This window comes from Rhineura floridana, chromosome 11 (assembly GCF_030035675.1).
Source record: "Rhineura floridana isolate rRhiFlo1 chromosome 11, rRhiFlo1.hap2, whole genome shotgun sequence".
Taxonomy (NCBI): Eukaryota; Metazoa; Chordata; class Lepidosauria; order Squamata; family Rhineuridae; genus Rhineura; species Rhineura floridana.
Window position 1 is genome coordinate 68,633,425 of NC_084490.1, and position 24,419 is coordinate 68,657,843.

Here is a 24,419-nt window from a genome sequence, read left to right on the forward strand (position 1 = left end):
CAATATTCAGTGTGTTGTCAAGACTTAAACTGGAGCTAGAAAGATATGTTTCCGTCTAGTATTCTCTAAAATGCAGCTTGCTGTGTTTTGCCCACATCTGTTAGGAATTTCATCAGTGATGTTTATGGTTTGCTTACTAGCGCTGCTGACAGCTGAGCAGCCTAACAATGAGCAAATCTTGAAAAGATTTAAAGCTAGCAAGTTACTTGAAGAGTAATTTGGGTTGTGTTCACATGCGGGTTATCATATGAACAAGAGGGCTGTGTTAAAATATTCATTAGAAGTTGTCGTCAGAAATATGTTGGCTTCACTTAGGTGAGTAACCGAGTTTGAATCTGTCATCTGAGGCTTGAAATGCTCTAATATTATTTAGAATTCCTCTTTCCCTTTAATAGGCTGCTTGAAATATGACACAAATTCAGAGAAGAAAGCAAGCCTTTCCTAACGTAGTACATGATTTGAACGTAAATAATTTCTATGCTAGCATTAGAATCAACACTTAAAGCTGACATGCAAAAAGCCCTAATAGATTTTTACTTTCTAAAGTTAAATGGCCATCTCTTAATTTTCTTTGGCTTTTTTATGAGCAACCCTCTAGTCTATCAGAAGTTGTTGACAGAAACCAATGTGAATACTTTCACTGGTTTTGTGGATTTGTTGTTGTAGTATTAAGGCAGGAAAAAATTAAATAAAATTGGTATGATATAAATGGTCAGAAGACTGATAAAAATATTTTGTTGTACTATTTCATATGAATACAGTTCATATATTTTGGGCTTGTTAAATGTAATAATGTAACTTTAATGCATCTGATATTAACATGTTGAGTATAAATATGTACTTTTTTTTAAAAAAAGACTTTGTAATAGTTTAACGTCTGATCTTTCTATTCACTCTTTTTTGTTTTCTCCTCAAAACATTATAAATAAAGACATGATTTTCTGCTTCTTCACCTAAGCTAATAATGATCAGTGCAGAATAGCTACAATTTTGGACAAGCTACAACTAGAAATAGCTAAATTTTTAACCTACGATAAATAAAAGGAACTACACTGTTCGATGTTTTATATCTCCTTAATTTAAAAATATTTTAGAGAATTTGTCAAAATTAGGAAGAGGAGAAGCCAAGATTAATCAAAGATAAGCAAATACGAGTCAAACTACAAGTTTGTGAAAGACATTTAAAAGCAAGCATAGCAGGTGAACTGCCCAAAAAGATATGACACATTTTTCTCATCTAATTACAAAAACATCATGTTCAATATTTACCCTGTGTTTTATACATTGTGGAGCTTTTGGAGGAAATGATTGGGGGGATGCCCCGCTATTTTTAATATACTGAATATAAAAGCATATCATTCGAGAAATGCACTGGTATTAGATTTTAGTTCTACATGTTTCAGCAGCATGATAATAAAGCAACAAAAATTATGTTTGATTTGGCTTTTAGTGAAACAACATCCCTACCCCACTGTCAAATATGTTAAAAGTTTATAAAATATAAGCTTAAGTAACAAAACTCAATAATGTGCTCAGTATGCATAGATTGATTACGTGAATGCCATTTCTAGCAGCCATTTTTATACAATTAGTCTGTGATCATTCCCCCCACCTTCTGTGACCAACATCTGATCACTAAAAAAAGTTTAGCTGTAACATTGACTTCAGGGTTCCACCCCATATATATAATATATGACTTTATTTTAGTTTTGTTATTATATTTAGCTGCTGTGGATTTGTGCGTGTGTATGTGTGTGTTTTAATGTGAAAATTCATTATGATGAATTTATTTTTTAATTTTTATTTATAAATATATTTGTATGCCGCTATTTTGGTTAAAATCAAACAAACCTTCAACAAAAACATTAAAAATACAATAAAAACAAAGATCAACTATTGCAAAAAAATACATCTTTTTATTATATAGTTTTACACTATTGTACTGTTAAGTCTTGTTTGGATATTAAACTGAGTTGTTAATATTTGTCATTTTTTTCAAAATGAAAAAGCAAAAATTGTTATCTCTTGTAAAGTTGAACACATATAAGTGGTACTAGCAGTGTCATACACTGGTGCCCACGTGCTGAGGGTAAAGATAAATTCCTTCCTTATAGAGGAATAGCTTATAAAAGCTGCGGTCTTTCTGAGTCTGATGTACACAAAGTAATAATCAGCTGGTAGGAAAGTGAACAATTTTGCAACTAGTATGTTCCTGAATGGTTGTGGAAGAAAAACTGAGTAAGCATTAAGGGTCGTGTAATGACAGCTGGAGATAGCTACAGCTACATAGCGGCTTAATTCTGCTGTGAGTGTGCTTTTTAGGTGGAAAAGAAGCTTTGTTTGGATAGTGTGTATGTGGTGTCAGCCAATGCATCAGAACAGAGAAAACAAAAACAGGATGCTTGTCAACAAAGGAGTCTTTATCAGTTGAAAAAGTGGGAGGCCAAGTACAAAACTGGTGCAATGAAACTGGTGCAATAAAACTGTTGCAAAAATGTGGCAGAGTTTATGCACAGCTTCTCGAGAACCTTGCTATCTGTGGCTATTGGCAAAGCAATATACCAGTAATTGTGCTCATTGTAATTTCTGTCATGCTTGCTTTTTATTTTCACTGTTATTTTTGGTTTTCTTTACAAAAAAAGGGTGATGGTAATTTTAACAAACGTGTGCCAAGAAATGGTAGAACTTGGAAGTTAATAACTGCATATAATTAAAAGAGCACAGATCCACTTAAACATAAATCACATTGGCCTTAAGGTATAAACTTTTTTTAAAAATATCTTGCAACTGAGCTTTCCTAGGGAAAAACACATTTTTATTTTGAAAGCAGAAGGGAAAAAGAATCAACATACAAGCAAGAAGCCAAGGTAACAGTCATGAAGAGTAGCAAGATTACAAAAATGAAGGATGTCTTAGGAATTGTTTCCTAGATGTTTTAAATGTAACTTAGAGGGGTGAAAATCTGCCTGGTTTGCCATCAATTCAAAAAAATCAACAGGAGGTGGAAAAATGGGTCACTTGGGTTTTAGTGCTAAGAAGCAAATCCAGAGCAGATAAGATTTAGCTGAGATGTTAAGGTTTATTCAGTGCATTTAGTTAATGAAGTTGTGTGCATGCTTTTTTTTTAGTAGGTTGGGGGGGAGGGGGGAATAGCTTTCTGCCAGGTAGCATATCCTGCTGTAATTCTTTCTGACTGATAATACTACATAAGACCAGACTTTTTTAAAAAAGCTGAAAGAAGGACACATCAGGTTTGAAAGATGCCAGCGCGCGCGCGCACACACACACACACACACACACAAGACAGAAGTTTTGTATCATTGTCTAACAAATGTCAAGGTAGAAGTCCAGAGTCTGAGGTTTTTAAAACATAAGGCTTATTTAAACATGTCATTTTTCTGAGAGACTGATCTGTCAATTCTATCTCTAGTTTCAGCGTCAGTCTGCACACACAGAGAATTCCAAGGTTTTTCAGCTACGCATCCCTGCTCACATTATAATCTGTTAATTCTCTGGTGATTTCTGTTCATAGAGAAGTTGGCACTCCATCCATATCAGCATATCAGAGAGAACCTTGCTATTCAGGGATGGGGTATAGTTCATTAAAAAATAAAATGTAGGCAATTTCAACCAAGTCAACATGAGAAACTTAAAATATTGGGTGGTACAATGAACTTAGCCTTCTTCTTCACTTTGGCTTCCTTGTTCATTGTCTGGAAAAGAAATACAACCTTTCCTGCTTTTTTAGTTCCCAACTTATTTCTCAATTTAGAATGAATTAGTCCAAAGGAAGAAAAAAAATCTCTCTACACCTACAGAAGAAGCTAGTGCTGTTAAGAGCTGAATTACCACTTCAGTGGTCGTCTCCTTGTTCAGATTTACTCCATCTCCCCAAATTCTTGATTTATTGACCTTCTCTATCTTTGCACTTAGAGAGATGCAAGGCAGAAAGAGACTGCAAGAACTGCATTTCATATACACCACCTGCAGAATAGGACCAATCAGGTTATCTCCCATCTCCATAACCTGACGTTAACGTATTCATGATGATATGTTTAACCTAGGCTCTTTTTTTACTAATTGTTATAAGAAAATTTTGAAATCTGATTTAAATTTTAAAAATCCAATTTAAAATTTAAAAACCTATTTATTTATTTATTTATTTTTAAACATGGATTTTTATCAACCCTGGAATTTTGCCTTGTGAGCCAAGCAGTTAGAAAAGGTTCAGAAAAGGGCATCCAAAGAGATCAAAGGGATGTAGTGACTACCCTATGAGGAAAGGTTGCAGGATTTGGAGCTTTTTATTTTAGAGAAAAGGCAAGTCAGAGGTGACATTAGTGTATAAAATTATGCATGGCATGGAAAAAGTGGATAGAGAAAAGCTTTTCTCCCTCTCTCATAACACTAGAACTCGTGGACATTCAATGAAGCTGAAGGTTGGAAGATTCAGGATAGACAAAAGATAGTGCCTCTTCATGCAGCACATAGTTAAACTATGGAATTCACTCCCACAAGAGGCAATGACCACCAATGTGGATGGCTTTAAAAGGAGATTAGACAAATTCATGGAGGATAAGGCTATCAGTGGCTACTAGCCATGATGGCTGTACTCTGCCACCATAGTCAGATGCAGTATGCTTCTGAAAAACGGTTGCTAGATGTTGCCAGAGGGTAGAGTGCTCTTGTACTTGCTTGTGGGCTTCCCAGGGGCATCTGGTTGGCCACTGTGAGAACAGGATGCTGGACTAGATGGGCTTTTGATGTGATCCATCAGAGATCTTTGTATATTCTTATATTCAGTTTGTAGTTATCCTGATCAGCTCTTTCCCTCCTTTAAAGCCAGTACTAATATTTGTCCCAGTCACCAGTCTTCTGGCACCTCACCCGTTCTTCAAGAACTCTCAGAGATTTCAGTCATCAGCACCCTGGGATGAAATTATTCTGGCCGTGACCTGAAGACTTAAACTCATTTAAAGTAGCTAGGTGTTCTCTAACTGTCGGAAGGCAGAGCTGGGGTCCCAATCCTGGGGAGCTGGATCCCGGAGAGTTGGGAGAAGAGTATTCGGATGGATGGCAGAGGGAAGGGGGAGGAACTTCCCCCCTTTGGAGCGAAGACGAAACAGAGGAACTGCCAGTGATAAGGTCGCTTAGCGACGGGGAGCCTGAGCCCTCCCTGGACATTCTCACGCCTTCCCCTCTTTCAGGCTCAGAGCAAGAGGGGAAAGAGGGAGGGCTGCTCACAGCCAAAAAGCGGGGAGGCAGTTTACCATCAGCCCCTCCCCTATCCCCCATCCTGGAATCGGAAACTTCAGAAGAGGAGGGTGTGATGCTTCCCCCTTCACCGCGCACATGCAGACAGCTGAAAAGACAGGAGAGAAGGGGGGGAAGGCGGGCAGTACCTGAGGGGCAGTTAAGGAGGAGCGAAAGATTGCGCGCCCGTTTGGCCCCTTCTTAAAGAACAGGCGGGAAGAAGTCCCTTGCTCTGTCAACTTTCTCCCAATGCCGCAGGACCTGTATCCCTGTATTGCTTCATGAGAAAACGCAGTCTTTGTTTGGACATTACCCTAATAAAACACGAATTAACTACAGCTGTTGGTCTGGTTCCTGAGTCACATCCTGGGCCTGACACTAACCACCAAGTCCTTTGCTATCCTGGGTTGTAAGTTCATCCTTTTATAAATTCACTAATAAGAAAAAAAAACATTGTGGTTTAAGAACATATCTATAGCCAACAGATATTTCTATCAAACTTTATAAAGCAGGGAGATTGGATGGCTATAGTGAATGCACCAGGGGAGCAGGAAACCTGAACTCCTCTCTGAGATACTGTACTACCCTACAAATTTGTAGGGGAGGAGATTGGGTGGGCAGGCACTGGGCAGAGGGAAAGCCACTTCCCTTTCCAAAAGGAAAACATTGTGAACAGTGTCATTGTTTTTCAGGGTTTCCCCCACCTTTTCATTCTACAGCAGGCACATGTAGTTTCCTACCCAAATTTAAACCAAACTGTCTCAGGGCACATCCACACCAGACCTTTATTTCACTTTAGATTGTCATGGCTTCCCCCAAAGACTCCTGGGAAGTGCAGTTTGCAAAGGGTGCTGAGAGTTGCTAGGAGAGGCCCTATTCCCCTCACAGAGCTACAATCCCCAGAAGAGGGGCTGACTGTTTGTTTGTTTGTTTATTTATTTATTTGTTGCACTTGTATACCGCCCCATAGCCGAAGCTCTCTGGGCGGTTTACAGCAATCAAAAACATTAAAACAAATATACAATTTAAAACACATATTTTAAAAACAATTTAAAACACAATTTCAAAATTTAAAACAATATAAAAACAATTTAAAACACATGCTAAAATGCCGGGGAGAAGAGGAAAGTCTTGACTTGGCGCCGAAAAGATGACAGTGTTGGCGCCAGGCGCACCTCGTCATATAGATCATTCCAAAATTTGTTAAACCACTCTGGCCACTAGAGCTCTCTCGGGGGAATAGGAGTCTCTTAACAACTCTTAGCACCCTTCACAAACTACACTTCCCAGGATTCTTTGGGGGAAACCATGACTGTCTCAAGTGAAATAAATATCTGACGTGGATGTGGCTCCCTGATTAGCCAAGCCAACAGCTGTGAGTCTGGCTTTTAGAACACTGACAATTGGTTCTTACTGAGCATGCCAGATGCTGTAATAGGCTTCAAGGTTAAATTTCTTAAATCAACTAAAACTCAGGCATGCATTTTTTAAACTTTTAAACTGCAGAAGATGAATGTCAGAGTATAGGGCAAGGTCACTAATAGGATTACAGATACTCTGTGAACATGACAATTATGAGACCACTGACAGAAAAAAGTCCAACAGGAGTCTGGATTTTTTTCTCTTGTTTTACACTTTGAACTCTCAATTCTTTCTGACTGTTTTGTGTATCGCCATGAAAACTTAGAGAGTTGTTAAGGAAGCGTTTCTGAGTTCAGGACTATAAGTTTTGTACGGTTTTGTTTTGAAATGAGCTTATGGAAAGCAGCAGAATGGCATGGCAGGTATTCTCAATTTAACAATGCGGAATGCGAAAAATCCATGCTTGCTATAGTATACAGCTATTCTAGTGGCTATATAATATGTTACAGCCAACAAACATTTACTGCTTTCAGTTAAGGGTGAGTGCAGCTTTCCAGGGAGTACATGACAGATTTCAGGAATAAAAATTCACATCCAAAGACTCCAAAATAGAAAAAAAACAAAAGACAGACTAAGATGGTAAACAGCATAAAATCCAGATATACCAAAGAAATCAAATTAAAACATAACCACAGCAGTTAGATGTCAAGCCTGAAATAGTTTTTGCTTGGATTCTTGAGGTTGCCAAGGCATAGAATGAGACTGTATCTGTGTCAGACAATAGATAACTTTTTTGAAATGGAAGATACCTTGGAAATCACTTTAGAGGCAGCAGTTAACTGGATTGCTTTTATACAGACAGGCATCTGCAGGGTCCTTCATTTTGTTGCTCTTTATTACATTCGCAGATGGATGGGCTTTTAGTGAGTTCAGGGGCAATGACAACCTACCCATATATAGAAGACTTTCCTAATGCTATCAGAATTCCCTCAGGAGCCACGCCTTAAAACCATTATGAAAATGGAATTCTGATTTAACTTATGGCCTTTTCTTCAGTCTCCCCCCAACCTCCCCCACTATCATACAGTAAATATTCTGTCTCCAATGGATACTAAAAGTCAATACCGCTAAAAGCACTTAACCATATATGGAGTGGGGAGATAAATAATAAAGTAGCCAGAACAGAATTTCCATTGGTTATTAATAAAATACCACCTGCACTGTATATATGTAACTGAGAGCATCATCAAAAATGCATTTAAATATGATTCTTCCTATGAGAATCGAGAGGCACTAGCCAAATCATACCTTTTGATGAAATTACGCATGGTATTTGGTGCAAAATGAAATTCATTTCCTATTTATTCTTACTAGTGTGAGTCAGATATAGCTTTATAAATAATTGCACATTTAGATTGTTTTGCATAACACTAAGACCATCCCCAGATCCTCTTTTGCATGTATTTATTGTACAGATTTCAGTTCTTCTCTGAAGGGGAATCTAAATGTAACCATACCCAAGTATTCAAGTCTAGATTGACACCCAAAACCTAAAAAAGGAAAGTAAGCTGATTGCAAGTGGGAAAATGGTGAAAATAAAGTATTTGCTGCCATTCCCCTGAGCATTTTTCTCCTAGTTGTGGCAGGCTTGTGGAAGGGTTCAGCACCTCCTCCTTAGTGCCACTTTTCCACTTGAAATTACACACACATTTTACAGATATTTGGCAGCAAGGCATGTTTGAATACACATGTAATAGTCCTCCCCTGAAGCTCAACTTCATTTCACTTTGTATTGGCTCACTGAAGCTATTCATTGTTTAAAGGCAATTTTAAGATAGTTTCTGATGTTGGCAGTTTAATGAGCTACTAGCTGAATATTATTCTGACTCCAAAGACATTCAGAACACAGAAATAAGCCCTTTGTCAAGTTTCAGGCTAATTGTTCACATCCTTGTAAAGAGCACCAGCAATTAATATCTCTTATATGCTCATTCTGAATATTAAGAAAGTCACAATTGAGTATTTTGAATTCTCCAATTCCTGTTCTTTCAAGACCCTTAAACTGGACATTACTTTTCATATGCTGTGACTGCTTCCACGTTCCACTGTCATTAGACAATTGCTTACATTTGCATAAGTATTTAGCTACTTTAGGACCTTATAGCTTCTATGACAGGGGTGTGTGGTTCCCTCAGTGGCTGCAGTTGCAGCCAACATCTCCGTTTTCCCAGAATGTAATGCTCATGAAGTTTCATGCACTGTGAATAAAAAAATAGATGTCATGTCAAAAAACATGGACATTGCCATAGTTTTTGTGGCAATGGCCATATTTTTTTACCCACTGTTTGCCCGAACTGAAACTTCCAGCACCAAGAACATAAGAACAGCCTACTGGGATCAGACCAATAGCCCCATCTAGTTCAGCATCCTGTTCTCACAGTGGCCAACCAGATGTCTCTGGGAAGCCCAAAAGCAGGACCCGAGCACAACAGCACCTTCCCCTCCTGCGCTTTCCAGGAACTTGTGTCCAGAAGTATACTGTCTCTGGCTATGGAGTTAGAGAACAGCCATCAGGGTTAGTAGCAATTGATAACCTTATCCTAAAATTGGATTTTGGTAAAAGGAACAAGCAATCAAAGCTGAAAAGAATTACATTCCTGTATCAAAGAAGTAATGTGAATCTGATTAAGTTTGATTAAGAGTGGGTGAGCCCTCCACTGGAGAGTTTAAAGGTAGGACTAGCTGAAAGCTTTCATCCTGAAGTGAAACCAAGGAAGTGGTTGAATCAGGTTGGAATAAGCAGCAGAGTTATGGATAATGAATTTCACCATGTGGAACTATTATTAATTCTTGCTTGTCATATAAAAACCACTTATGTTGCTTGATCCCCATGCAAAAGCCTGCTGTGGCATGAATAAATAGCTGGCTTTATGTTATACGTTATTAAACTTTGAAATATAAACTATGATGACTGATGCACAAGTAAGTCGGGGACTGCAACAAAAGCTAACAGGAGCTTGATGGCATGTTTGTATCATGTTTATTTGCATTTAGTTGCTAAAAAGTATAGAAAGAAACATGAAGACGTATAAAATGCTTGACCAAAGGAAGCCAGAATGTGTCTGTCTAAACTGTGACCATTTAGAGTGACTAATGTAAAAGACTATTGCCAACAGTAAATTGTATGGTGACGTGTGCTTTTCATCTATAAGCATCTATTAGGATATATTTGGTATGAGCATACAAGCTGTAGCAATAAATAAAACTGTCATTATAGATCATGTCATAAGGATAGCTTTTATGTCGCCATGCTTGAACAGATTCATAGTAGTCTGTGGCAATCTTGCTCTTTTTCAATAGAGACTTTATTAACCTATATTAATTACTCAGTCTCTCAAAAAACTGAAATGTGTGATGTAAAATAACCTGGTGAGGACATTGTATACATGTTACAGTGAATGTCCAAAATTTGGTGAATATTGACAATTCAGTATTAATTATGTGAATACCTGGAAATAGATATGTTTGTACTTCTCAAATATAAGTGAATGCTACCAATTACACGTAGATGATCATATTCACCAGTGTTTCTCAGAGCTTTGGGGCATTTACAAAATTTGCCTAGAATTGTCAGTATACACATACAATTGTCAACTGCCTCCAAATTATGAGCATATACTCTGACACATACACAACTTCACTGTCTACAGTTCCACAGTGAAGCTTTCAAATGGCATCTGCACAGGTAACCCTTGTGCAGTTGACTGAAAACCAACTCTACCACCTGGCTAAGAGAGATGCAAGACAGAAAGGTCCATTCCATTGGTTCCTCCCCTCCTGGAACTGTCTCCCTTGATGATCAGCCCACCTAGTTATTATAGACATTATGTAGGAATTGGCCCCTGAATTTGCTTGCTTTCATCTTCCTTTTCCACCCCTTTTTCTTTTTATATGAGGTATATTAAGTTATATGTCATTTTTTAAAATTTAAAATTTAAAACTGCCTTGAGTGCATTCACAGAAAGGTTCTCCAAATGCACTTAAGGTAATATATACTGTAAATAAACATATACATAAATTCTGTGTCTGTGGAACTTTAATTTTAGCATTGCTGTCTAATAGCTAGCAGGTACTTCTGCTTGATCCTTTGCAGGGACTTCAGCATACAGGTTCATGCATCATAATACACAGAGCAAGGGTGGGGAACCTCCAGCCTGGGAGCTTAATTCAAACCACCAGGCTTCCCCATTTAGCCCATGATGCCATTTCTGCCACGCTATGCCCACCTGCCCTCCACCTGCCATTATGCTTCCTTTGTGGACCTTTGGGCAGCTTTTGATTCTATATCCTGGCCCCTCCTTTGGCATAAACTGGCTGTATTTCAGTAAAGTGTTAAGGAGGGGTTGCAAGAAAATTCCAGTTTACATGTTAGAGCTATTTCAGGTGGTGGTAACCTCTTAGATTCCACCACTGTGAATAAGGAAGTGTGCCAGGTGTGCTTGTTAGCACCTCTTTTATTTAATCTGTTTCTTAATGATATAGTTTCCACCCTCTTTGGTTTGGCATATGTCTGTTTTATTGTATGCAGATGACGCTGCTCTTTTGTCATATATTCAGGTGAATCTGTGAATGCTTTTAAGGGCTGCAGGTTCCTATTGTGCCAGGAAATCTTTGCAAAACAAAAAATTAGTTGTGGAGAAGAGGAGGAAAAAATATTGATGATAATTGGATAACTAGCTGCATGAACAAGTTGATATGTATGAATACTTGGGTGCAAAGCGCAAAAGTTTTGGATCTTGGTGTGCACATTTGAAAGCCACAGTTTTGACAGCCAAAGTAACTGGAAATCCTATTTTTTTGTTCTTCAGTAGGATCAGGAAGGAAGCTGGTGACTTCCCTGTTAAGAGCTTAGAAGAATTCAGTTGGGCTAGATGATCTATCTGTTCAAACATTACATATAATTTTATTCTGTTTGAAATCAGTCATAAGACGTAATTAAAAACTTCCGTATGTGTCAATACAATGCCTTGTGTTGGGTATTTCTAACGAATATAAATTTAATATACATAAAATGGCTAGCATTCATACAACCATGTATAAAACAATTATATATAAAATGTCATTGTGCTGAACATATCCCAAACACATTTCAGCCTATACAGGTCATCTTCAGTGGGATATGTTCAGCACAATGACATTTTATATATTATTGTTTTATACATGGTTTTATGAATGCTAGCCATTTTATGTATGTTAAATTTAAATTTGTTAGAAATACCCAACACAAGGCATTGTATTGACACATACGGAAGTTTTTAATTATGTCTTATGACTGATAGCCATTTCAAACAGTATAAAATTATATGTAATGTTTGAATAGATACATCATCTAGCCCAACTGAATTTTTCTAGGTTTGTTTAGGTTGGGTTTCTTTCTTTTCTGGTTTTAGGTTCCCCTTTTAAGAACTTCATAAGCCAAATGACTCAGATGTTGTATGGACTCCCTGTGTGGGCTCATTCAGACATTGTATCAGCACTGCATAAATACTTATCTAGAGCTTTGAGGGTACTAAAATTGTTTTACTAGAGACAGTTTATTATTTGGAGGGAATGTTGGCTCAGTGGTCAGCCATTAATTTTTGGCTCAAGATAGTTTTTCAGCTGGTTTCACCTCTAGCTTTATTAGCATATGAGGACATGAGGTGGGACTCATGGACAGCTAAGATGTGTTCTTCTATTTCTATGCTGAGTTTTTTGTTAGCCCACTTGATTGTGAGGGGCTATGATGGTGCCTGTCAGGAGGTCTTTAGATGATTGATATTGATGAGTCCACCATGGAACTCACAACCAGATGCCACTCCACAACTTTTATATACAAAACTATGCAGAGTAGAACAAAGCAAAATATTAGCCCTTATGAATAAAACACAACCACACTGGTGCATGCCCAGTTACAGAATAAAATAACTTTTTAGAATAAATTGCATTACAACCGATGAAGCAATATGAATATCAGCAATTTATTTGACTATTCCTTTTTCCAGATACTGTGCAATACAAAAAAAATGACACAAACACTAAACTACTACTTTAGGGCCAAACTGTGTGATATGGCAGCCCAATTTTTTCATCATGTAACTGCTTTGACAGAAGGTAAATTGGAGCAAAGTGAGGAGAGGGGAGGAGCATTTCTCCGTTCAATGTTTCTCCATTCTAGATCACTCCTGCTGCTTCTCTGCTGCCAGTTGCCACCATCAGAAGCAGCTCGTTACATTTACATATAAGATTGTTTTGTAACAAAAGAAAAGTTGGAGTCAACTCTCTTAGGAGAAAGGGAAGAATCAATTAATTTTGATATAAACAAGTAATAGGTCCACTAGATTTGTACTATGTGGTTGGCATTTCATTCTAATGTGGGCAAGAGATACTGTCCTGAGGGACTTCTTTCCTTTTAAATTCTTGAAAAGGCAGCCTTTTTGTGTCATTTTATTGGTGATATGTGTAATGAAAGAGAACTCAGACTTCTATTTCAAGGCCACTATAAAAAAGCTAAACTCTGGCAACAACACTGAGAAAAATTAATGCTTTTATTTTCATAATTGGTTTCGAAGGGTGTTTTAAAAAATCATAAACACAACTAGAAATTGCCATACTTATAAAGGCTTTCACTGATCCAGAAGGGATGTGACACACTGTTACCACAAGAAGAGCTGGTGAAAGCATCTTTAGGCACTGGAGTCTTGCAATTTGATGTGAAAAGGATGCTTTTTTGAAGTAGTTTAGAGATCCTGAAAAAAAGATCTGTTAAGTATTTCAGAAAACCTCATACTCTTGTGGCTTTAAATCCACACAATGATTTTGTTTTCTAATTAGAAAAAGAGCTCATGTTCTAATGATTCTCTCAGTGTCCAGAATAGTGGAAATACATTTCCAACATACCCTTCAGCTTTGGAGTTTGAAATACAAAGTCCTATATCATGTTTAGCCAACAGAGGCCATGACAGCATCCACAGGAAGTTCTTCTCCACTCCGTGCTGTGACTTGCATTGTCACAATGTCTGTCAGGACAAGTCGAGAACGAACCAAGAGGTCATGACCACCTCGAAAAACACCTGCCAGGTACAAGGTATGAGAGTTCTTGTTTTCAGGCAATTTATCTGACCGCTCACAGGGCTGCATCCCCAGGAACTTGACAATGTTGCCTACTGCCTCTTCCAGTGTTTTAACTGTGGATAGTGTGAAGGTCTCTTCTTTTTCAAACTCCTCACCAACTTCTTCCCAGGCTGCTCCAAAATTTGGCTTCAGAACCCTTTGGATGTGGTCTGCTATAGTCACCTCAATATCTTCCAGCACATATTCATCCTCATAGCCCTCTTCCTCTGCTTCACCAGTGTTCGGGTCACAGTCCTTGACAGTGAATTTCATCATGCAGCTGAATGTACAAGCCACCGCTGTTGGGTCCTCTTCAGGCAATGCAATCAATGTGTAGCAAGTGCCAGGTTGGTTGTATAGCAAACTTTTGGCAGGTATGTAACCCATGACCTCATATCCCTCAGTTGGCTCCATTTGCACAGTGACATTTTCCAGGATCTGATCATTCAGGGTGTTTGTACAATCAAACTGGAACACCATGTGGTTGGTGAACGCGTGTTTGGTACAACGGATCACATATTCTGTTTCCAATTCTGTAAGAGCGATAGGCTCAGGAGAGGACTTGAACAGTGGGCCGAGTCCTCGGAACTCTGGGATAGCAGCTAGTTGTTCCTGGAATATTTCTTGTCGGGTTGCTGCCACTTTCTCCGGCTGCTTGACTGCAGACGCAGGAACATTTTCTATTCTTTGTTCAGTGATGGGGGTAGTTGCCAAAGGAACAGACTTCAGGTCAAAAGGTTTCTCAGAAGGCTCTAGAGTGTACTGGTGCAGGGCCCTCTCCAGGCCAGGGATGGATACAGTCAATCCATTCAGAATGTAGCCAGCACTGAGAGCTTTTTGCTTCTGCTCCAAAACACTTAGGTAGAACGTGGCCCTGTCTCTCACTTCATTGTCATCATCCATCACACACCTCTTCAGCAACACTAGGATGCTTGGGAGCATTTCTTCATTCTGAGCCCCAAATTTGGCCAGAGCACTCACAGCACCTGCCCTGACCTCCTCATGTTCCAAGACAACTCGGTTGTAAATGAAACGAATGTATTTTGAAGGATTGTTGGTCTTGGGTCCTTCCTGACCCAGCAAGTGGAGAATGCGGGTAGCCAGGACAGTGAACTCGCAGTCCTCGATGAACTCACACAAGTGGGAGAGGCCGGTTTCCTTGCTCTCAGAGTTGTCCTCAATGATGCCAATGATACATTCAACAATGGCTCGTTTGTACTCAAAGCCACCCTCCTCACGGAGCATTGTGAAGAGGAAGTTCATGAGGACCGCATGCTTGCGTGGATACTTCTGACAGAGGGCGCTGATAGCCTGTACCACGACAACCTTGAACTCATCTGAGATTTCAGACATGAAGGAGGAGATCTGCTTCATGAGGCGGTCAATGCTGCTTTCACTGCCAGTTTTCAGCAGGGTAGTGATGGCTAGGGTAGCAATGCTGCGGTTGGAGTCTGTGACTAGGTTCTCCAAATCAAGGTTACAGGCAGTCACAGCAGATGGGTGCTTCATAGCAACCTTGTTCAGAGTTCGAACTGCTGCATAACGAAGGGCTGCCTTGGGTGAACTGCAGAACAATTGCAACACAGACACAGCGGGTGCCAGTTCTTTGGCCGTGCAGCTGGGCAGGTTAACAATGGCAGATGCAGCTTCATAGACCACCATCTCATGCTTATTCCTTAAGCAGCTCTCAATGAAATCAAACAGGGGGCTATCACGGCCTCCAGCTTCTTCTTCTATCAGTTTGCTGGCTACTCGGATCATCATGCAATACGCAAAAGGCGATTTCAAGCCATGGCGCATGAACTTGTTAAGCATTTTGTTGACAGCCAAGCGGTCGTTCTTGCGCACGTGATACAGCAAGCCAAGGGCATGATATTGGACCATGATGTTGTCACTAGAAGCCGCCTCCTGAGCCTCATTCACCCAGCGTTTTACCACATCAAAGCTGGTTTTCAGAAGATGCAAAGATGACACGAGGGCCGAGCTGGACACACCGGGCACCTTATCAACGATCGCCTGCTTCATGTAGCGCTCAATGGCTTGCAGCATGGTCATATCAGTAATCTGGCAGAGGGCTCGCACAGCGGGACCTCTATAGTTGTCATCTTTCCCAGTCATATCTTTAGTTAAACTGCTAGTCACAATGATGACATCCTCTGAAATGCTAGACATCTCTTTGATGGTCAGGTAGCACATTCTGCGGAGAGTTGGATCATTGGACTGGAACAGCTTAGTCATTGCAAAGAAGGATTCCGTGGCTTCCATCACACCAAGGTGCTCCCCCTGGTTTATGAGATACAATATCTTGGTGAGGATATGAGCACATTTCCGAGGGTTTATAGGTGTCTCATTGAATACTCGAGCTTCCTGCAGCACAGCACTTTTCTCCAAGTGTTGGAATGGATTGGAACCCCCACCTTTTGTGATGGTCCTTGTAATAACTCCTAGCTTCCTTTACTTGCTGGTCACATCCACAACTCCAGATGCCACTCCAATACAATATATAAAGGTTTTACCACCTTTCCTGGGAAAATGTCTCCATATTTGTCTTTTGTTTGCTCACGTGAATTGGTATGGCTTTTGGCCAAATGTAGATGGAATTTTTTACAGGTGATGGAGGTTAAGGGACTTTATGGTGATCAGTATGGGGTGGCTAGACACTGTCCAGCTAGATGCCAAAGGTAGAGGAGATGATACACTTTTTATTAGAATGCTCTCTGCATTCAGGCCTGAGGATCTGATATCTTGAGCTTCTTATTGCGGAGATTAGTAAAACGTCTCCTTTAAGCAAAATTTTATTCATATTGGCTGGAACAGATTATTATGTGACATATAGGGCTGTTAAATTTATTAAATTGGTTTCAGTGATGCAGAACTGCTATAGATTATAATATATGTTAATCCATGCCACTGAGATATTGCTATGTTGTTATTTTTAACCACATTTTAGTATGATCTAATGTACTTAGCTGGTATAGCACAGTGGGGAGGAGAGCCTGGCTGGGAGTCCAGAGTCTGTGAGTTCAAATCCCCACTCGTGTCTCCTTGGTGTAAAGGGCCAGCTAAAGATCACCCCCACAGTGAGTGGCTCAGGGGTTACGTGCCCTGACACCTGTGCAGCCGTGGGCAAGCTGCATAGTCCCAAGGAGCCCAGTTGCCCCCAGCTGGGAGTTGCAGACAAGGAAGGGGCTGGCTTGTGCAGCTGTGGCAAGCTGAGCAGGCCCTAGCCAGCTGGGGAGGACTAGCCTCAGAGGGAGGCAATGGTAAACCCCCTCTGAATACCGCTTACCATGAAAACCCTGTTCATAGGGTAGCCATAAGTAGGGATCGACTTGAAGGCAGTGCACTTCCATTTTTCAATGTACTTTGCATGTGCCTATCTTGTTTTTATGATCTGTGTACATGAATTGCCTAATTAACAAGCAATACATTTAGTTTGATAAAGGCAGGGCTTGGCCAAAAGGGGCTTTGCAGGAACTGCAGATTGGCAGTACCTGCAAAGTGCCTTGAACAGTGTTTCTCAAGCACCCAGCTGGTTGTCAGACATTTGGGAAGCACTGCACAAAATGGCTTGCAAGCCCTGTGTTCAATACTTCCCAAGCACCAAGCACAGGGCTTGCAAAGCCCCTTGTGCAGGACTTCCCAAGTGCTCTAAAAATGCTCTGTTTTTAAAAGGATCATTTTTTTTCTTTCCAAAGGGAGCAGTTTGCATTCAAAGCACTTCTCTCAGCACTTTGAATACAAACTGCTTTGTCTGCAGAGGGGAAAATTCTCCAGTTTTAGGGTTTAGCATTTTCTCTTCCACTGAAATTTCAAAGTGGTTACCTCTTTGATAGATGGCGGTAGCAGGTCTTCAGAGGAACATAAGAACATAAGAACATAAGAAGAGCCTGCTGGGTCAGGCCAGTGGCCCATCTAGTCCAGCATCCTGTTTTCACAGTGGCCAACCAGGTGCCTGGGGGAAGCCCACAAGCAGGACCTGAGTGCAAGAACACTCTCCCCTCCTGAGGCTTCCGGCAACTGGTTTTCAGAAGCATGCTGCCTCTGACTAGGGTGGCAGAGCACAGCCATCACGGCTAGTAGCCATTGATCCTCCATGAATTTGTCTAATCTTCTTTTAAAGCCATCCAAGCTGGTGGCCATTACTGCATCTTGTGGGAGCAAATTCCATAATTTAACTATGCGCTGAGTAAAAAAGTACTCCTTTTGTCTGTCCTGAATCTTCCAACATTCAGCTTCTTTGAATGTCCACGAGTTCTAGTATTATGGAAGAGGGAGAAGAACTTTTCTCTATCCACTTTCTCAATGCCATGCATAATTTTATACACTTCTATCATGTCTCCTCTGACCCGCCTTTTCTCTAAACTAAAAAGCCCCAAATGCTGCAACCTTTCCTCGTAAGGGAGTCGCTCCATCCCCTTGATCATTCTGGTTGCCCTCTTCTGAACCTTTTCTAACTCTATAATATCCTTTTTGAGATGAGGCGACCAGAACTGTACACAGTATTCCAAATGCGGCCGCACCATAGATTTATACAATGGCATTATGATATCGGCTGTTTTATTTTCAATACCTTTCCTAATTATCGCTAGCATGGAATTTGCCTTTTTCACAGCTGCCGCACACTGGGTCGACATTTTCATCGTGCTGTCCACTACAACCCCGAGGTCTCTCTCCTGGTCGGTCACCGCCAGTTCAGACCCCATGAGCGTATATGTGAAATTCAGTTTTTTTGCTCCAATATGCATAATTTTACACTTGTTTATATTGAATTGCATTTGCCATTTTTCCGCCCATTCACTCAGTTTGGAGAGGTCTTTTTGGAGCTCTTCACAATCCCTTTTTGTTTTAACAACCCTGAACAATTTAGTGTCGTCAGCAAACTTGGCACTTCACTGCTCACTCCTAATTCTAGGTCATTAATGATAAGTTGAAAAGTACAGGTCCCAATTCTGATCCTTGAGGGACTCCACTTTCTACAGCCCTCCATTGGGAGAACTGTCCGTTTATTCCTACTCTCTGCTTTCTGCTTCTTAACCAATTCCTTATCCACAAGAGGACCTCTCCTCTTATTCTATGACTGCTAAGCTTCCTCAGAAGTCTTTGGTGAGGTACCTTGTCAAACGCTTTTTGAAAGTCTAAGTCCACTAAGTCCACTGGATCACCTCTATCTATATGCTTTAAATCAAATCAAGGTTTATTACGGTCAAAGACCCATAGAAAGTGTATAAAATACAAAATACAAATATAAAATGGTACAGTAGATAAAATGGAATAAGACTAAAGGAAAATGAAGTAGAAATAAAATAGAGTAAAAATAGAATCTACAAGAAAAAATTAATTGGAATGTTTTAACCTCTTAAGTTGTGCTGCGTAGACAAATTTGGCCACGGACCTCGTTAGGGACTTATTTGAACCTTCCAGAAAACAGAGAAGCAGGCTTTCAGGAGATTTAGTTGGATGTTTATTTATAATTGAGATAATGTATTTATCGTGTTCTTGTGAGTATAGTGGGCAAACAAAAAAGACGTGTGAGAGGGTTTCCAGATCTCCCATTTTGCACGGGCAAAAACGCTGATCGTAGGCTATTCCCTTGTATCTCCCTTCTAATATTGCTGAGGATATACAGTTAAATCTAGCCTTTGCAAATGAGTGGCGGTATTTAAGAATTGTTAGAAACTCCAGATATTGAGCATGGTTCAGAGGGTCAAAGCACAGCTTGTGATGCAAGAGTGAACAGGTTTTGGAAGCTGCTGCAGTTGAGCTTTGGAGGTTTATATCTTTAAGTCTATTTTGGATGGAGTATCTAAACACTGTAGGGTCTATGGAGGCTAGATGTTCTAAGGAGAAGCCAAGCCTAGGTAGTTTATCATGAAAGGTTTTCATCCACGTGGAAAGATAAGAATCTTCCCAGAGGGATGCTAAATATCTAGATGGGGAATTATAAGAAAGTTTGATCCAGTAATTGAACGCGAGAGACCATGCTTGACATTCAATTGATGGTAAACTGACTTCCAGTCTGAGAACGGCATTCGGGACACATCTTGGCATCCCGAAGATTTGACGCAGAAAGGTTGATAGTACTGATTCTATAGAAGGGTTATAGGCAGAGATCCAGAGAGGGGCACCATACAATAGTTGGGGAATGATCTTAGTTTTGAAAACCTGAATGGCTGCAGGGATATACTGCCCCCCTTTGGTGTAGAAGTAGCGTTGGATGTTTTTTGCTGTGGAACGAGCAGTCATTACCGCTGCGCAAATATGTGCAGCCCATGAGAGAGTGTAGTGAAAAATGATACCAAGGTATTTATAGCAAGTAACTTGGGCGATTGATTGTCTATTGATTATCCATTCAGAGACTACAGGACGCTTAGAGAAGACTACAGTTTTAGTTTTAGTAAAATTTATGGTTAGATGGTTATCTAAGCAGTATGCCATAAAAACCCGCAGCAGACGTTTGAGGCCCACTTTAGAGAATGACAGAAGAGCTGCGTCATCTGCATAGAGCAGGATAGGGCATCTGTTCTCATTGACTTTGGGCGCATGGAAGTTCAGGGATAAACATCTTGTTCTCAGATCATTCAGAAAGAGGTTAAAGAGTAGTGGAGTCAGGACGCAGTCCTGTCTAACCCCTTTCGTTGTGGGAATTGTGTTGGTCAGTCCGCCATCTCTACCGCAATGAACACGAAGTGAGGTGTTCAGATGCAGGCTGTAAATGAGAAAAAGCAATATTTTCTCAATGGTTGTGTTTGTCAATTTGGCCCATAATTTGTCCCTGGAGATAGAATCAAAGGCCGATTTTAGGTCCACGAAAGCGACAAATAGGCCATTCCCCACTTGAGTCTTATATTTTTCTGCCAAATGATGTAAAAGTATGCAGTGATCTATGGCAGAGCTACCTCTTCTAAATCCTAGCTGTTCCCATTCCAGGATATTTTCCTCCTCTATCCAGGTGGATAATTTTCCTTTCAGGTAACTAGCGTAGAGTTTTCCTATTACCGAGAGCAGGCTAATTGGTCGGTAATTGGAGGGATCATCTCTTGGGCCTTTTTTGTATACAGGAATGACTATAGCATCACGCCAGGCCTCAGGAATATGGCCAGTATTGTTTATGAAAGTAAACAAATTAGCCAGTATGGGGGCCCACCATTCTTGATGGTTTTTCAAAAGCTCTGGTGGTAGATTATCACAACCTGGTGCCTTTGCGGCCTTTAGGCGAGTGATTAGATCTGTTATTTCTTCCTGGGAAACAGGGGGCCACACTGGTAAATTTACAAAGTCAAAGGTAAAAGCGTATTTTAAAGCAGAGTGGCAAGTACCCTCTTGTATACCTAAGTAGTATTGTTCCCATATGTAGGAAAGGATATTACAAGTAGCATAATTGGTGGGTCTCAGGGCTCCAGATACAAGGAACCAGAATTTTTTTGGATTTTTGGACTTGGCTGCAAGTAGTAGTGACTTCCAATCCTCATTCTGTGCTTGTCTCTTTTTAGCGGCTATTATGGACTTATATTTCCTTTTAATGGTATAGTATTCCAAAGGGAGATTGCTTACATTATGTTCTTGGTATTGTAAGTATGTTTGTTTTAGTTGTCTCTTAGCAATTAAGCAATCTTTGTCAAACCATTTTGGGCGGCCATCTCTTAGGTTTTCCTTATTATGGAAATTGGAAACTAAGTAGGAATTTAAAATCTCTATCAAGGAATCATAAGTACTTAGGGTCGATGGGATGTTAGAGGGATTTCCTAGTTGTTCTTTAATGGCCAAGGCATAGGGGGAGGAGATAAAGGCTGCTATCTTAGAAGCTGTTTGAGGGGACCAGTTAGATCTCCTGCATATGTTCGTTGGGTTAACTGCAGGTTTGTGCTTCATTTCTAACCGAATTTTCTCTTTTGTTTGGATTGAAAGGGTTAACGGCAGGTGGTCGCTATCTAGTCTCATGCCCACAGAGAAGTTATCTATTACGTTCAGTAACTGGTGGGAAATTATTATGTAATCAATTACACTACCTCTGTTGGAGATGTGGGTGTATTCGGCACAAGTATCCAAGGGTTTTAATCCATTAAGGATAGTAAGGTTCCTACTTCCAGTTAATCGGGTTAAGCAGATTCCCGGGTAGTTAACCCTATGATCTTTGGAGGCCCTATCAGAGTGGTAGACATAGTTTCCATTGTCCTCACCCCCCCCCACAGTTTCGATGCCATGAGAATATCATTATTGGGACCAATCCTGGCATTGAAGTCCCCCATGATAATTAGTAAAGCTTTGGGAAACCGGGCCTCCAACTCTGTTATATAGGTATCAAGGTCATCCTATGTTTGATCGGTATCCACCCGTGACAAGGGTGGGGGGATATAAACGTTAATTAAGAGTAAAGATAAAGAGTGAAGCATCATCAAAACAGACATAGCAATATTGTTACATGGATGGGTGTTTTTAAGATGCGCAGTCGTTGATGTAGAGATTAGAATTGCCAATCCTCCTTTAGCTCGTCCTTTGCATATCCCTATTGATGTTTTTGCTGGAAGGACACTAGAAGAATAACCATCCAGCAATATATTATTGGTATTCCAGGTCTCCTGGAGGAAAATTATAAGCCAACTGGCCTGTAATTTCCGGGATCCCATCTGGATCCCTTTTTGAAGATTGGCGTTACATTTGCCACTTTCCAGTCCTCGGGCACGGAGGAGGACCCGAGGGACAAGTTACATATTTTAGTTAGCAGATCAGCAATTTCACATTTGAGTTCTTTGAGAACTCTCGGGTGGATGCCATCCGGGCCCGGTGATTTGTCAGTTTTTATATTGTCCATTAAGCCTAGAACTTCCTCTCTCGTTACCACTATTTGTCTCAGTTCCTCAGAATCCCTTCCTGCAAATGTTAGTTCAGGTTCAGGGATCTGCCCTATATCTTCCACTGTGAAGACAGATGCAAAGAATTCATTTAGCTTCTCTGCAATCTCCTTATCGTTCTTTAGTACATCTTTGACTCCCTTATCATCCAAGGGTCCAATCGCCTCCCTAGATGGTCTCCTGCTTTGAATGTATTTATAGAATTTTTTGTTGTTGGTTTTTATGTTCTTAGCAATGTGCTCCTCAAATTCTTTTTTAGCATCCCTTATTGTCTTCTTGCGTTTCTTTTGCCAGAGTTTGTGTTCTTTTTTATTTTCTTCATTCGGACAAGACTTCCATTTTCTGAAGGAAGACTTTTTGCCTCTAAGAGCTTTCTTGACTTTGCTCGTTAACCATGCTGGCATCTTCTTGGCCCTGGCGGTACCTTTTCTGATCTGCATTATGCACTCCAGTTGAGCTTCTAATATAGTGTTTTTAAACAACTTCCAAGCATTTTTGAGTGATGTGACCCTCTGGACTTTGTTTTTCAGCTTTCTTTTTACCAATCCCCTCATTTTTGTGAAGTTTCCTCTTTTGAAGTCAAATGTGACCGTGTTGGATTTTCTTGGCAATTGGCCATTTACATGTATGTTTAATTTAATAGCACTATGGTCACTGCTCCCAATCGGTTCAACAATACTTACATCTCACACCAGGTCCCCATCCCCACTGAGGATTAAGTCCAGGGTTGCCGTTCCTCTGGTCGGTTCCATGACCAACTGGTCTAGGGAATAGTCATTTAGAATATCTAGAAACTTTGCTTTTTTGTCATGACTGGAACACATATGCGGCCAGTCTATGTCTGGGTAGTTGAAGTCACCCATTACTACCACATTTCCTAGTTTGGATGCTTCCTCAATTTCATATCTCATCTCAAGGTCTCCCTGAGCATTTTGATCAGGGGGACGATAGATTGTTCCCAGTGTTAAGTCCCTCCTGGGGCATGGTATCACCACCCACAACGATTCTGTGGAGGAGTCTGCCTCTTTTGGGGTTTCGAGCTTGCTGGATTCAATGACTTCTTTCACGTATAGAGCGACTCCGCCACCAATACGTCCTTCCCTGTCCTTCCGATATAGTTTATATCCAGGGATAACCATATCCCACTGGTTTTCTCCATTCCACCAGGTCTCCATTATGCTCACTATATCAATGCTCCCCTCTAAGACCAAGCACTCCAGTTCTCCCATCTTGGTTCGGAGGCTCCTAGCATTAGCGTACAGGCACTTGTAAGCAGTGTCTCTCTTCAAGTGTCTTTGGCACTTGTGGTTTGGCCTGTGGTAATTTTGCTCTTCTGAATTTATATCCTGTGCCCCTGCTCTCACAATGCCTACTTCTAGGCCTACCCCTTTTAAAATTTCATCATTTCTTTGGCTTTTATCCCAGGGGGGAGGTTTATTCTGAACCGGACCTTCCTCAGCTCCTGTCGGGTTTTCCCCCTCAGTCAGTTTAAAAGCTGCTCTGCTGCCTTTTTAATTTTAAGTGCCAGCAGTCTGGTTCCATTCTGGTTCAAGTGGAGCCCATCCCTTTTGTACAGGCCCGGCTTGTCCCAAAATGTTCCCCAGTGCCTAACAAATCCAAGCCCTTCCACCTGACACCATCGTCTCATCCACGCATTGAGACTGCATCAATCCCCTGGCATCATTATGGCATGATTCTGTCCACCTGTCAAAGTTCACCTGCAGATGGGGAGAGGGGCAGGGAGGAGATAGGTCACCAGGGTAAAACGTTTCCCCATAGCCTCCTCCATGCATTTCTTCT

General features: G+C 40.5%; 2 protein-coding genes across 11 annotated transcripts in view; one reads left to right on the top strand and one right to left on the bottom strand.

Annotated features, from left to right (window-relative positions):
* The window catches only part of LOC133367017 (poly(rC)-binding protein 3-like), a 482,686-nt gene that overhangs the window by 328,155 nt on the left and 130,112 nt on the right, over nucleotides 1-24,419 (top strand). The window contains exon 1 of one of the 9 annotated variants that reach the window (XM_061590619.1): nucleotides 184-315. The exons of the other annotated variants lie outside the window; for them this stretch is intronic. The gene's annotated coding sequence lies outside the window, so the exon portion shown is untranslated. Of the gene's footprint in view, nucleotides 1-183; nucleotides 316-24,419 lie in introns of those variants that run through there. 9 annotated transcript variants of the gene reach the window in all.
* Nucleotides 13,184-16,180, bottom strand: LOC133366715 (coatomer subunit gamma-1-like). 2 transcript variants are annotated; one of them, XM_061590132.1, is made up of 2 exons: nucleotides 13,555-16,123; nucleotides 13,184-13,403 (listed from the first exon to the last, which is right to left on the bottom strand). In XM_061590132.1, the coding sequence occupies exon 1, from the start codon at nucleotides 16,030-16,032 to the stop codon at nucleotides 13,597-13,599; it is 2,436 nt and encodes an 811-aa protein (XP_061446116.1). In that variant the 5' UTR covers nucleotides 16,033-16,123; the 3' UTR covers nucleotides 13,184-13,403; nucleotides 13,555-13,596. The 2 variants fall into 2 exon arrangements, with proteins under 2 accessions (XP_061446116.1, XP_061446117.1); XM_061590133.1 differs by having other exon boundaries at nucleotides 13,184-16,180.